Source organism: Alosa pseudoharengus, unplaced genomic scaffold (assembly GCF_046254945.1).
Source record: "Alosa pseudoharengus isolate Yale_2024_CS ecotype anadromous, Long Island Sound unplaced genomic scaffold, YU_APseudo_1.1 YU_APseudo_1.1_scf_8, whole genome shotgun sequence".
Taxonomy (NCBI): Eukaryota; Metazoa; Chordata; class Actinopteri; order Clupeiformes; family Clupeidae; genus Alosa; species Alosa pseudoharengus.
Genome location: NW_027468870.1, coordinates 31,505,558 through 31,520,557, shown reverse-complemented (window position 1 = coordinate 31,520,557; position 15,000 = coordinate 31,505,558). Strand labels below are relative to the sequence as shown.

Here is a 15,000-nt window from a genome sequence, read left to right as displayed (position 1 = left end):
CGGATTAACTCCCCTCATTTCTATTCAGTTCCACTGGAACACGTATGATTCTCTCCTGGGGGGCACAGATACTGGGCTGCTGCTTGCGTAGGTTTTGGCAAGAGTTGTGTGTGTGTGTGTGTGTGTGTGTGTGTGTGTGTGTGTGTGTGTTTGTGTGTGTTTGTGTCTCTTTGTGTGTGTGTGTATGTCTGTGTGTGTGTGTGTGTGTGTGGTGTTCATTTGTGTGTTTTTGTGGTGATTGTGTGGTGTGTTTGTATCATAGACTGTAAAAATCATAGACCATGTGTGTGTGTGTGTGTGTGTGTGTGTGTTAGAAAGAGAGAACAGGAAAGCAACTCCACACATTAATCTGGCAAAATAAATCAATTTTATTTACCTCTTCTTGTTAATTTGAGGTGGTACATCATTGCTGTGGTCCAATCTGTCAATGTATTTCATATCAGTGTTGAGTCACAATGTAGATATCACACATTTGTCAGGAATGAGTCCAGTAGTCCAATAAGTCCAATTTCCTAGCAAATAGGAAAGGTAATTTTGGTAATTGTGCAGAAGCCATTTGATTTTCAATGGTCTTATGTGGTGTGCTTCTGTATTGTGTGTGTGTGTGTGTGTGTGTGTGTGTGTGTGTGTGTGTGTGTGTGTGTGTGTGTGTGTGTGTTTGTGTGCGTGCATGCTTGTATTCATATTGATCTCACTTAGATAAGGCACACTCTCAACCTCCTATAAAATGATTGTGTGCGTGTGATGTTTGTGTGTATGTGTGTGTGTGTGTGTGTGTGTGTATGTGTGTGTTTGTGCAACAGAGAGCAAGCAGGATATATATTGAGGCTGCCTGTAAGCCATGGTCAATTGATCTGAATGCTCCCTCCTCTATCTTCCCCAGCAGCAGGAGATTGCTATATATAGTTTGTTAACTGTGAGAGGAAGTAGGACTGATGAGAAATATACTGCTGCTGAATCACACTCACCACACTCTGATGCTCATTTCCCAAAAGTTCAGCACACACACACACACAGACACACACACAGAGACACACACACACACACACACACACACTCACACACACATACACACACACACACACACACACACACACACACACACACATACACACAGACACACACACACACACACACAGACACACACACATACACACAGGTCCTTAGTGTGACGTATGCACATCTCTGAGGTAGGTCTGTGTGTGTTTGTTTTCATTGCTGGCCGATGCCCTGGTATCCCACTGCTCTGTCTGATATTAAACCAACCCATCTCCAGTGAGAGCCGCGAGACGCCCTGTACGTCAGAGCACGTCCCCTCCCCCTCCCCCTCCCCCTCACCATCGCCACATGAAAGCCCAGTGAAATCACATCCTTCCCTTGGCAGCTCTATAAAACAGGTAAAATACCCCTGTACGAATGGGAGCAATTACCGGACAGTAATCTTCTGTCCTTCCCTACCCCTCTCTCTCTCTTTCTTTCTCTCTCTCTCTCTCTCTCTTTTTCTCTCTCTTCTGTCTCTCATTCTCCTCGTCTCTCTTTTACATCATATGGTTTTAGTCTGTCCCCTCAAATTCCTGCACACTACCAAAATATCCCCCTTCCCCCACTGACACAGATTCATTTCCACACGCATGTACACTATCTCACATACACACACACACACACACATACACACACACACACACACGCATAGAAACAAACGCTTAAACACTTAAGCCCACTCAGCCCAAAGTGGATCCGTGCAGCCTTTAAATGTACGCACAGCCCCTTAAAAACGTGCAGTGAAACAGATGGTTCACAGCCAGAAGGGTTGCTGTGTTTTTTTATTTATTTATTTTTTTATTTGGGAGGATTTGTTTCCCACTCACTGGGCAACGATGTGAGCTGTAAACGGGTACCTAGAAATGGTCCCAGTAGACCACGTGGAAACGGGTTCCGAAAGAGTGTAATCAGTGATGAGACGGGTCGTCATGGTCACGGTCAGGTGACAAGGTCATAAAGGCAGCGAGAAAGCAGCTCGGTGCCCTTTTGGGGATTATTTTGGAGTTGGTCACTGAGTCCGGTCACTCTGGGACCTGATTAAATGGTTAATTACCTTATAAGTTAACCATGCATGGTGCTGTGGAACCAGACACCTGGTACTGTCTTGCGTGTAAACCTATAGTATACTATACGAATGTCTGCATGAATACACCAACATAAGGACACATCTGTTCAGCCACACACAGTTAAATACACACACACACACACACATGCCCACACACACACACAAACACATGCCCATATACTGTACAGATAGACAGCACCTAGCCTAGTAGGGTAGTAGTGGGCAATGTTCTAAGTAATGCCCTCTATGATGATGGATGAAGCCTTGAGTGGGGATTCAGAGGCGTGTGTGTGTGTGTGTGTGTGTTGTGTGTGTGTGTGTGTGTGTGTGTGTCTGTGTGTGTGTGTGTGTGTCTGTGTGTGTGTGTGTGTGTCTGTGTGTGTGTGTGTGTGTGTGTGTGTGTCTGTGTGTGCGCGTCTGTGTGTGCACGTGTCTGTGTGTGTGTGTGTGTGTGTGTGTGTGTGTGCCTGGTGTGTGTGTTTGTGTGTCTCCAGGGTACGTGCATGCGTGTGTGTGTATATGTCTGGTGTGTGTGCGCGTGCGTGCGTGCGTGCGTGTGTGCGTGCGTGCGTGCGTGCGTGCGTGCGTGCGTGCGTGTGTGTGTGTGTGTGTGTGTGTGTGTGTGTGTGTGTGTGTGTGTGCGCTCACGCTCCAGCTCATGTGTGCGCCTGCACCCACTACCCCTCCAGTGTCATAATTAATCTTATCCGACGAGCCCACAGCCGACTCCAGAAGCCAGAAAAATGTGCTCCCCTCTGCAGCTTTGCCCACTCACTTTGCAGAATATAAATGTGTAATTCCTTGAAGAAACCGCTCCTGCTCACTGTCCTGATAGATGTCTTTTAAAGAAGGAAATCATTTAGCAGGGAGTGGAGTCCTGATTGCAAAACATGCTGCCACTTCAAAGAGGCCTTTAATAAAACATACCATGCATGACCGTGTAGTTTTAGCCCTCCTTTTTAAAATAATCAAAAAAAGAAATACTTACCTTAGAAATGGAGGAATGAGCAAATGTATCAAAGATATTCAAGGTTGCACAGGCGTGCCACGGAGACCAACGGGCATCATTGCGTTACCGTGGCCACCACAGGATCAAAGCGTTTCGGAGGAGGCCTCTCACAAATGGAACTTGATTAAGAGGGTGGAGTCAGGAGTGTTCATGGTTCACCTGAATGAAACAAGTTACGAAAAAGATTACATTCGATTACATCTCCTACTGCTTCTGCAAGCTGCTGCTGCAGCTTTGCTCTGCTTTGTAAATCAAAGTAAGGCTTTTCCAAGGAGTGGTTTGGACATATTTCTTACAGCGTTTCATATTTGAGTGTTGTGTTGTTACATATGCAGTGTGCGTGAGGCCAAATGGTGAGGAGGAATACTCAGTGAATTCAGGAAAATAGATAGCAGTATCCACTTACTAGACTGAACACTAGACAATAGTGGCAGAGGAAAATGGCTTATTGAGACATGAACATTAAGATTCTGGACTCTCTTTGGAAAATCAGAAAGTTTGTTCAGGAACGACTCCCGTGGGATCGTAATGTTTTGTCAAGGTGTCTGTGTCTATTAACTTAATAATAATTATGACCTGGCAGTAATTATAATATTACATGACATTGTGATTGATTAAATATACTTACCCGCCAAAGGATTCCCGCAATAAATCAAATTGATGTGGATGTTATGAACAGTTCCTGTCTTTTGGTTCTTGCTCATAGAACACATGATGGAGTATGCTCTACGTGACATAAATACATCTGTGTATATTTTGCCAGTGTGTGTGTGTGTGTGTGTGTGTGTGTGTGTGTGTGTGTGTGTGTGTGTGTGTGTGTGTGTGCGTGTGCGTGATAAAAACAAAGAGAACAGCACCAGACCCTAAGACAAAGACATGAGCAGAAAGAAAAGAAGCAACCACGTGGATCCACTAGCGCTCTCTCTCTCTGAGAACTAACTTAATTAATCTTAGACATCACGGGCGTCCTACATGCGATACGACATGATTAATTTGGCCTGCGTGCCGAAGGACTGTAATAGGGAGAATATGCTCCCTCAGCATGAGGGGAGGGGGGAGAGGCGAGGAGGAACTCATCCACAAGACGGTGTCACGCTGGGAAAGATGACTTTTGAACATATGCAGCCAATTAGGTGCTGCCTCTACTGTGGTGCCTAGCTGATTGTGGAATAATAGGCAGAGAAAGAGACCACGTCTGTCTGCAATTACGTGCGGCTTCTCAGTGTCTGAGATCTGTGTGGTAGATGGTGTTTAGGTGACTACTTAATGCAATTGCGGTAATTGTTTTTCCATCACTTCTCCTCCTTGTCCTCGTTCATCTTCCCTTCCCTCTCTCCTCTGGTGCTGCGTGACCTGTGCTTGGTGAGGATATGTGTTGATGAAAAAGAAATGATTTTATTGTTTATATAATTGTGCTTTTCTGGTCTTCTCTTCCCTCCTCTTCTTCACTCTCTCTCTCCCCCAGGCTCGCGACTGCGCCAGGAGGACTCTCCTCCCCGGATCGTGGAGCACCCGTCCGACCTGATCGTGTCCAAGGGCGAGCCGGCCACCCTCAACTGCAAGGCGGAGGGCCGCCCGGCGCCCACGGTCGAGTGGTACAAGGACGGCGAGCGCGTGGAGACGGACCGCGACAACCCGCGCTCCCACCGCATGCTGCTGCCCAGCGGCTCGCTCTTCTTCCTGCGCATCGTCCACGGCCGCCGCAGCAAGCCCGACGACGGCAGCTACGTGTGCGTGGCGCGGAACTACCTCGGCGAGGCCGTGAGTCACAACGCGTCGCTGGAAGTAGCCAGTAAGTGGTCAGCTCTTTCTCTGGCTCTCCTTCACCGTTCCCCCTCTTGTCTGTGCGCAGGCTGACCCATAGGGTGTCTTTGGGGGCTTTAAAGATCTCCCGGCTAATCCGGAGTTTGGAAATTGTGGGAGGTACTCTGCGGGGATTTGGTGTCATTGCATCAAACAGAGTAGGAACGTGATACCCGGTATTTGAGTACTTCACTGGAGACGAGCACGGCTGTGTTCTTGTCACCATCGGCTGGACACTGGAGAAGGGAGACTGCGAAAGCGAGCGGTTCCGCCTGGTGCCCCGCCAGCCGGCCGGCCAGCCAGCCTCAGCGCCGGGCCCGTAATGATAGCCATGACTGTGAGGCAGAACAGAACCGTAATGACATGATCCCAACTTGCCTGGTCCAAACAGGACCATAATAACATGGCGTCCGACCACAGGGCCAAAATGAGCTGCCTGCTGGCGAAGCGTGTCCGCTGGGGCACGAGCGAAGTCAAACCCTGATTCGCGTCCAGGAACGGCTTCCGCGGGCATCCGAGGGCATCCGAGGCCACTGGGTAGCAACAGTGGGTAGCAACAGTGCCCCATTTCTCTAATATTCCTAGAAAGCGCCCCCTTTAATCGAGCACTTTTGCTGTCACAAGAGGTGAAATTGAAATGTCCCAGAGTTTGGCCCTGTAATTGCCTGACTGAGTTCTTCGAATTTTGCTCCATTCTTTCTACTGAGTCTGCCTAATCAATGATAGAAGGAGACACTGAACAGGCATCCATGTTGATTTCTTATTATAAAGACAGTTTTGGTAAAAAAAAAAAGGACCCAAATAGAGCCAGACCTATTTTTGAGGCAGTTATGAATCAAGGCCAGCAATTTCACATCCTCCTTAATCATACACATTCATCAGCACTGTCTTCTGATTGCACTGGGATGCTCCCTAAAGAGCTCTCTCTCTCTCTCTCTCTCTCTCCCTCTCTCTCTATCTCTCCCTCTCTCTCTCTCTCTCTCTCTCTCTCTCTCTCTCTCTCTTTGTGGTTGCAGCACATCCTCATAGCTCTTAATAGACTTCTTTAGGAGTCTACTGAGTAGGACAGTGTGCTTGCCACTAGAATTCATAAGGGCTATTTTTCTTCCTCAGTGCTTTGCGCGTGTGTTTTTTCAGACCTCTCTGGGCAGCAGGTTATCTGAGGTGAAGTGTTAAGCTGGCTCTATGTGGTGTCAATGCCACAGTGTAAACAGCACAAGCCTTTTGCTTACTGGGGGGAAAATGAGAGCTTACGGCCAGATTTTTTTTGGGGGGGGGCGCAGTAATGGATTTATATCCTGTTTTATCCCCTCATCTAACCTCCGAAAACATCATCAGCTGCCGCCGGACTATACCCTAATCCCCCTCTCGGAGTTTGTTTCTCTCTCTCCCTCTCTTTATCGCCCACCTCGATTGCTCCCTCCCTCTCTCTCTCTCTCTCTCTCTCTCTCTCTCTCTCTCTCTCCCAAGTCCCCACTTTCACTCACTGTCTCATTATCACTCCATTTGCAAAATTAGAATGACAATTCTGAATGGACTCTTATTATGAAGAGGCATCATCTCCTCCCCCTCCCAGTCTTTGTGGATTGGGCTCTGTTTATAAAAGGGCCAAGTAAATCCCTCTGTTACTCTAGCTGTGAGACCAGTGCATTACTGCCATAATCTTTGGCTACAAACTGTGCGATGACCCTAATGACTGTGGCTACCTGACCGTCTGCTCTCTGGCTGATCCTATCAAACGCAGCGATAAGGGCAAGGGGCTCAGTGTCACGCAAGTCCCCCCCACCCCCTCAATTCAAAGAGCTTTATTGGCTCGACAAAATACTCAGTTTGTATTGCCAACACATTTCTACATACACATCTACATCTCTCTTTTTTTCTCTCTCTCTCTCTTTCACACACACACACACACACACACACACACACACACACACACACACACACACACACACACCAGAATGCATGGGATGGAGGAAGGGAGACAGAGAGACAGTGCCATAGAGAGCGGGAGGCCCACACTGTACTGTACATCATCCAGAGCATAGTCCAAATTCTCCAAACTACTGGAGGATGGTGAATGGCTTCTTAATGGGCTCTATGGTGGATCCGACCTGTTTACTGTAGGTCCGATACTCCCTTATCACTATTCAGTGTCTTCCCAACTCCATTTGTGTGTTTTTAGGGATGACAGACCATACGCCATCAGTAAACATTCTTTCTCTTTATTGGTTATTCAGAGAAGGACTCGGAGGGTCTCCAGAGTGGCGCAGCTGAGAAAACAGTGTGTGTTATGTGGACTGCATCAAGTGTCTCGGGCTTGTTTGGAAAAATAGATATCCCAGGTTCCCTCTCTGTCTGTGGGAGTTAGATAAGGGCTTTGGGCTTTGTGTCGCCAGTGTGTTTCATTTCAGAGAAGTGGGGGTTTCTGCACACACACACACACACACACACACACACACACACACACACACACACACACTTATTACATGCAGAATCACAGTGCCGATCCTTCCCGTTGGCTGCGAGGAATGTGTTTTCCATCAGAGGCTAATTTACCGCAGCCAGTGCTTAATAGAAACATCAGCAAATCTAATTACGCATTGATGCGCTTGTTTGATCTCTGCCTGGCTGGTCAGGCGACCTGTTATGGAATCACATAACCACTTGTCAACTCACGAACCGTTCGCTTGGACACCAACCCCCCTCAAACCCACTCTTTTATTTCCTTCTCTCTCTTTCTCTCTCTCTTTCTCTCTCTCTCTCTAGCTCTCTCTAATGTATACAGCTCTCACTTTTCATATTTATTGTTCCCTGTTTTGAGACTCATGAATAAATATAAGACCCTTCTGCCTGACCAAACAGAATGTTCATAGAAGTGGATCAGGTGGAGTTGCCAGGCATTCCTAAAACAGAATAGCACACACTTATCTCTCAACAGTGCCACAGCTGGTGCTAAAGCCTCTGTGTCATGTGTGTGTGTCGCTGGTGTTCTAGGAAGCATTGTTTTTTTTATGTGTCACAAGACAGCGCCTTTAAAACGTTATGACCATGGCAAATAAGCTGCCTTTGCTGAGGTCACAGATGCCTGGGGTGTGCCTTCAGCAACAGCTTCCATTCAGAATGCCGGTATTGAAAAGAGTCATAGCATTGCACAATATTTTTCTGCAGTTCATAACATGAAACATTTCTCACAGATATTAAGTGTTTTCTGGTTTGTTTCAAATGCTGGGACGCGTGCCTGGACGATCCCAGCGACCCTCTAAGTCTTTTCAGAGACAGAGGGTTTGGAGGCGCCAGAGAAGCCTGTTTGGGGTGCTAACTCAAACCATATGATTCTGAACGGAACTGGGAAAGCTCAAACAGAAAGACACATTTTCTTTCTTACTGTAAAACCAGCAAAGAACCCTGTCAAAGAACCCTGCCAAAGAACCCTGCCATTTTAGTTCTCTATGCAAATTTCTCAGGCAATATTCTATATATATATAGTAGGTGCTGGCTCAGTTTTACTAGAGGATCCTTACTGATATTTTTCCAGTGGAACTCACCCAGCTGAACCCCTATGGAGACTCCACTGAAAATCAGTGTTTATTTGCCTTTCATTAAGTTTATTACAGGGGCGCTCTGGCCCTGCTTTGCTCTCTCTCTCTCTCTCTCTCTCTCTCTCTCTCTCTCTCTCTCTCTCTCTCTCTCTCTCTCTCTCTCTTTCTCTCTCTCTCTCCATCTCTCTGTGTGGTCCTTTCTCCACGTCAGGAGGGAAAGAGGAGAAAGATCTCAGGAGAACTTGGCTATACTGCTGTTGCATCCCCCCCCCCCTTCCTTTCCCTCCGTCCCTTTGTTGCTCTCCGTTTTTCTTTTCTCTCCTTCTTCTTCGTTACCCGTCTTTACCCCTGGACGCCGCCGGTTGCGGGTCTGTGACGTTGCGTCTGCGAGGCGTTTTTTTTTATCTGCCCTCCGCACGGTTTCACATCACCACCGCGAGTCTTTCATAAATGGAGCGTTTTATATGCCCAATTTTGTTGACTTGCTAATGTGGTCATTTTGTAGTTAAATAGTTAATTTTTGTATCAGTTTTAATTGTGTTTATTGTTGTTCTGTCCTACTTTGTTGTGCTGCAGAAAATGTTAGTTAAGTAAAGTTATTAATGACATGGATCAAAGATTTGTGGCTTAGTTTTGGTTGTTAAAAACACATTAATTCTCATAATGAATTCATAACCATATTTCACATGCAGTGACTGTTAGCAGGAGAACACGTGCATTGTTTTTTTGTGCTTGAGGTGTCCCAGAATGATCTCTAATAAAAAATAGACACGTTTTTAGCGGCGCAGAGCGGAGAGCTGCCTCTGTGTCCTTTACGAAATGCTCTGTTGCGTGCCTGGTGAAATCACTGCCATTGTCTAGATTGGCTCTGATCAGCTTCAATGGCCGCACCCCCGCCGCAGCCGAAACGCGACACGGCGAGGGCGATGGGGGAGCGTTGGGGTCAGTCTTGCTCTCCTTTTCTCTCTCTCTATGCCACTCGCGCTTTCTTCTTCTCCTTTTCCCACACCCTCGCTCCACTTTTCTCTCGCTTACCTCACTCGTCTCGCTCGCTCTCTCCTTCATTAGCTTTACTGCGTGTAATGTAATGGGTTGGCCCAGTTTGAGCTCCAGTTTGGATGGAAGGGCCTTTCCAGGATTCTGGAACATGTGGGTATAAAGGAGGTGGCTGGCTGGGGGAGAAGGAGAGGGGGAAGGGGGGGGGTGTTGGTGGTGTCCAGAATTGCTAGTCCAGACACAGGCTGACAGTTTGAGGCTGTTTGGGTGTCAAGCATTTGCCATGCTGCTCACCTGTCAGAATCAGGGTGTCTGGGCAACAGCTGTGTGTGTGTGTGTGTGTGTGTGTGTGTGTGTGTGTGTGTGTGTGTGTGTATGTGTGTGTTTGTGTATGTGCATTGTGTGTGTGTGTGTGTGTGTGTGTGTGTGTGTGCACGCACGCGTGTGTGTTTGCGTATATGCATTTTGTACATGTGTGTGTGTGTGTGTGAGTGTGGGTGTGTGTGTGTGTGTATGTGTGTGTATGTTTGTAGGTCATCAGGTCACTTCTGCCTGGTGCAGTTTCCAAACAGGTGTATTGTGTGCTGGGGAAGGTCAAGCCTTAAAAACACTCCCCCATTGGACACACTCTCCCCACTGCCCCCACCATGAGCAGCAGCACACTCCTCTGCAAGCTAAGAATACTACAGGCAGGTGGAGCCAGGTACTTCCAGAAGACCAAGGTCAAGGGGTAGAGTTCAGAGGTGAAAAGGTCACCATGTGGTCATTTCTACACACATACTGCTTCTCTCTCTCTCTCTCTCTCTCTCTCTCTCTGAGGGGGGATATGGACAAGAAAGGGGATCTTTGTAGAGGTTTTATAAAGCCTCATCTGTTTCTGTCTGTTAACCTCGGCAAAAGGACTCGAGTGAGTGTTGTTAGAGTGTGTTGCTGCTCCTCACTGTAATGTGCTGTTATTCACAGTAATGGGATGTGATGTTATATGTAGCTGCCACACACTCAATGCCCTGCAATCGATGAGTGTCATGTCGAGTGTTAGAGGAGCTTTATAGTGCAGCAGAGGCAGTTGTCCACTCCTGGGGCTAGAAATGGAATCAAGTCAAATTCATTTAGGGCTTCTCTATTAAATGGACTTCAATTGAATCCCATAAAACTGAATCAGCCCAAAATAATTGTATTGATTGCCTTAAAGAGGGGAGACAATTAGACTGCTGGGAGGTGTGAGCACTTGGAAGAAGGGGAAAAAAGGTTTACAGTACCAGGTCTTTGCTTTGCTTTGTCCAATACTATTTACTTTTGTTACTCTGCATGATTCATCTACATCTATTATCTACCTCTTATGCCAATTAAACCACTTGAGTCACAATTTATGAGCAACTATTTATACTTACCGTACATTTAATTGATTCCAACCAATCAATGATGATAAGTAAGGCAGTTGTAGTGGAGTGTGATTGTGTATTGTGATAAGTAAGGCAGTTGTAGTGGAGTGTGATTGTGTATTGTGATGATAGGTAAGGCAGTTGTAGTGGAGTGTGATTGTGTATTGTGATGATAGGTAAGGCAGTTGTAGTGGAGTGTGATTGTGTATTGTGATGATAGGTAAGGCAGTTGTAGTGGAGTGTGATTGTGTATTGTGTTATGTTGTAGGAATATAGTGTAGCTTATGAGTTTTCCAGATGGGTCGGATGATTGGCTGCTCGGGGGACCGTGAATGCTGACACGTCGAACAGGAAGTTGGGGTTGAGCCCTGGGTCAGCTGATACACCTCGGCTGGCTCTCTGACGGCGCGATCAATCACCCCAGGGGCTGCACTGAGCCATCGCTTACCAGGGGTCAAGGGGGTGAAAGGTCACGGCCTCTTGGCCTGGAGTGGTTCTAGAACAGAGCAGTGTGAAGTTTGGGCTGTGCATGCTTGTCTGAATATGTGTGTGTGTTAAAGAGATTTAGTGAGCGTGTGCATGTGCGTGTGTGTCTATGTCTGTTTAGACGACTGTGTGAGTGTGTGTATGAGAGAGATGGTCTTGCGTGCATGCGAATGCATGCGTGCAAGTGAGATAGCTATCCAGACATTCCTTAACTGATTCAGCTATAATTGGATTTGATGAGGTTATGCTGCGGTTATGCACTTTGTCCAGATCAGACTTACTGATTGTTCTCTGCATAAACTTTTATTCTTGCACATTGGACGATTATTTATCATTGAAAAAGGGATCCGACAGGAGAAAACATTAAGTTGTAAAGAACACACTTACAAACAAATGGCCTCCAATCAGCACTATAACAACAAAAAGAGCTTTGTCCTCAGGCCACATCAGGCAGTGTCTCTCAGTTAACAAACTTCTATGTGTCCCTTATTAGAAGTCTTTTTGAGGTCAGCAACTTTATGTATGTATGAGAGGAACACAAAAGTCTGTTGTAGGGACTGTGTTAATGAGCTGACTGTCATTTGAACTTTGACCCCAGGCTGGTGTTGGCCGTTCGCATCCGGAGTAGAGGTCGCGGTGCGCTCTTCAAACAGAGTGAGGCCCTCTTTGTGTGCCTCTGCGTGGCTCCCCGCAGCCTTTCATCTCCTCCTCCAGCTGCGGCTTTATGGGGACCTCGGTTTACTCGTAAAGTCATGCTCGTCCTTTGGATGTGTGTGTGTGTGTGTGTGTGTGTGTGTGTGTGTGTGTGTGTGTGTGTGTGTGTGTGTGTGTGTGTGTGTGTGTGTGTGTGTGTGTGTGTGTAAAATATGTGTGTGTGCACATTCTTGTATACACGTATATGCATTTGTGTTAGTGTATACAAGGCTTTGCGGAAGCGTGTGTGTGTGAGTTTCTGTCTCTGCAGTGTGTATGTGTATGTGTATGTGTATGTGTATGTGTATGTGTATGTGTATGTGTATGTGTATGTGTATGTGTATGTGTATGTGTTTGTGTGTGTGTGTGTGTGTGTGTGTGTGTGTGTTTGTGTATGTGTTTGTGTGTGGACATTTATGTCTGCTTGTGGTTGTTTGTCCACATGAGAGCATAGTTGTGCTAGTGTGTGTGTATGTATGTGTGTATGTATATGTGTATTGTATGCGTGTGTGTTAGTTCAGCGTATATGTGTGGACAGCATTTGGAATGGTCACTGCTGGATAGTTGTAGCATTCTACTTTTTCTCTGTCCTTTCCCCCACTCCATTTTCCTCAGCTCTTTGTGCTGGCCCCCACCCTCTCTCCCCGTAATGGACTTCTGCCTTTTATCCTCCACCAATTGAAGCCGGGGAGAAAATACCGGACGTCCTTCAGAGCTCATCAAAGGGGAGCGCGAGCGCTAACTGGAGTTGCGAGTAATCATTACAGACCCCCCCCTCCCCACACACACACACACACACACACACACATACATACATACACACACATACATACACACACATACATACATACACACACAAAGCGCCTGCCACAAAAAAACACTGGTCGGTAGGAGATCTATAGTTTTGCAGTGGGTTGTGTGCACCCTTTGAATTGGAGGGAGCAGGATGTTGTTTTTTTGACACGTTGATTCAAACGTTTCTCTTAATTTCTGTAAAATACCAACCAGAAACAGGAACAGCTGGAAGGGGTGTGTGTGTGTGTGTGTGTGTGTGTGTGTGTGTGTGTGTGTGTGTGTGTGTGTGTGTGTGTGTGTGTGTGTGTGTGTGTGTGTGTGTGTGTGTGTGTGTGTGTGTGTGTGTGTGTGTGTGTGCATGTGTTTTCATATTCCTTTGTAATACAGACAGATTGGCGTCTGTAATTGAACAATGAACAGATATCCACATTGTGGTGGATGACAATGCAAGTTGCTTTCCCAGCAGTGGTGACTGGCAGGAGGCCCTGAAACACTGTGGCACTGATTGAGAGATGGAGCTATAGAGAAGGATCGCTGGAAGGGAATGCATTAGGATAGTGAACCAAAATGAAAGAGGAAAGATAGAAGGAGACAGTGAGAGCGAGAGAGAGAGAGCCAGTTGTTGCCGGTCAGTGTGAGGACAGGGACAGATTGATAGAATGAAGGATGGAGAGTGAAAGAGAGAGAGAGGGGGGGTGGAGAAAGGAGAGTTGTTGTTTGGGATTGTGTGGAGGAGAAGTGACACTAGGAGACAGTGACAGATGAAGCACCTCACGGAGCCGAAAGCGTGACCGCCAGGACCAGAGACGCTGCAGTAAGCAGAAACCACACTATCAGAGCCAGTATCTGAGAGAGTGAGAGAGAGAGAGTGAGAGAGAGAGAGTGAGAGAGAGAGTGAGAGAGAGAGAGAGAATGGGATAGAGGCAAGAAAGTGAGGGAGAGGGAAAGAGGACGGATGAGAGGGCGATCGAGGGGAAAAATGACTGACATGTAACCTAGTTCCCCTCTAATAAATGTCGGACAGGACACTCAGCGTCCCCCTCCCCCAGTGCTCGCCGGCCAGTCGAGGCCTTGATGGGATGCGGGGAAATGAACAGGCGTCCTCTTGACCTCGGCCCGTTGATTCAATCACGCCGCTCTTTATTGAGGTGAGGGGAGAGTCAGTGGTGGCCTGCCCCAGAGGTTATTGGCTGCCGCACTCTTTTTCCCCCTCTCTCCGCTTCCCCGAGGTCCCGCCGTATCCGAGAGAGAGAAACAAACGGCCGCGCACATGCCATAAAGCACACGAGCACTCGGGAACGAGGAGGACGAGGAGGAGGAGGAGGAGGATGAGGAAGAGGAGGGCTTGGGATGGAGGAGTTAAGGGCAGCATGACTCTGGTGGATTAGATTAAAGTTCAACCAGGAGTGATAGTGTTGCTCTACTGCTCAGTTTGGAAAATCACAGAGTGAGTCACCAGGGGCTACTGTCATATAAAGGAGTGTGTGCATGTAAACAAACACACACACACATACAATACATGGGCTAAGCTTACATTTATATTTACATGCCAACCACACTTGTCAACTATCCTTAAATATATAAAGGACTGGCTTTGGGGGATTTGAAAACCAACATTGAATTTAACACGACATCCATATACTGTATTTGTGTATCTTGTATGGCAACATAATATAGTGTATTTCTTTGTATGGCAACATATAGTGTATTTTTTTGTATGGCAACATATAGTGTGTATTTCTGTGTTGTAGGGGGCACACAGTTATGAGCAGGGCCTGACCCACTGAGCTAGTGTCCATCAGGGCCCTGGCGTCGGTCCCTCCCGTGACTCGGTCCTCCCTTTTGTCTCTCTAGCCCATTCTCTCCCTTTCAGCGCCATGCTGGGTGTGGCAGCCAGCAAAATACCCACCTGGCCTGCGTGTAAAGTGACACGGGACGCAAAGACCTGGCTACACAAATGAAAGCAGCGGCTGGCTAAGAACACACACTTTCACAGAAGATTAGTGTAAAACAGCCTGAGTGCTGTGAAGGAGGATATCTTTAAAATTCATGAGGGAGAGAGAGAGAGAGAGAGAGAGAGAGAGAGAGAGAGAGAGAGAGAGAGAGAGAGAGAGAGAGAGAGAGAGAGAGAGAGAGAAAAAGAGATCATTGTAAGATGACTTCTCTTCTCTCTGCCTGGTATGTGTCAGT

At 47.0% G+C, this 15,000-nt stretch overlaps 1 protein-coding gene across 1 annotated transcript in view; it reads left to right on the top strand.

Annotated features, from left to right (window-relative positions):
• Positions 1-15,000, top strand: part of LOC143112710 (roundabout homolog 1-like) — a 120,851-nt gene that overhangs the window by 19,885 nt on the left and 85,966 nt on the right. The window contains exon 2 of the mRNA XM_076274976.1: positions 4,582-4,915. Coding sequence (XP_076131091.1) covers positions 4,582-4,915 — 334 coding nt within the window. The remainder of the gene's footprint in view (positions 1-4,581; positions 4,916-15,000) is intronic.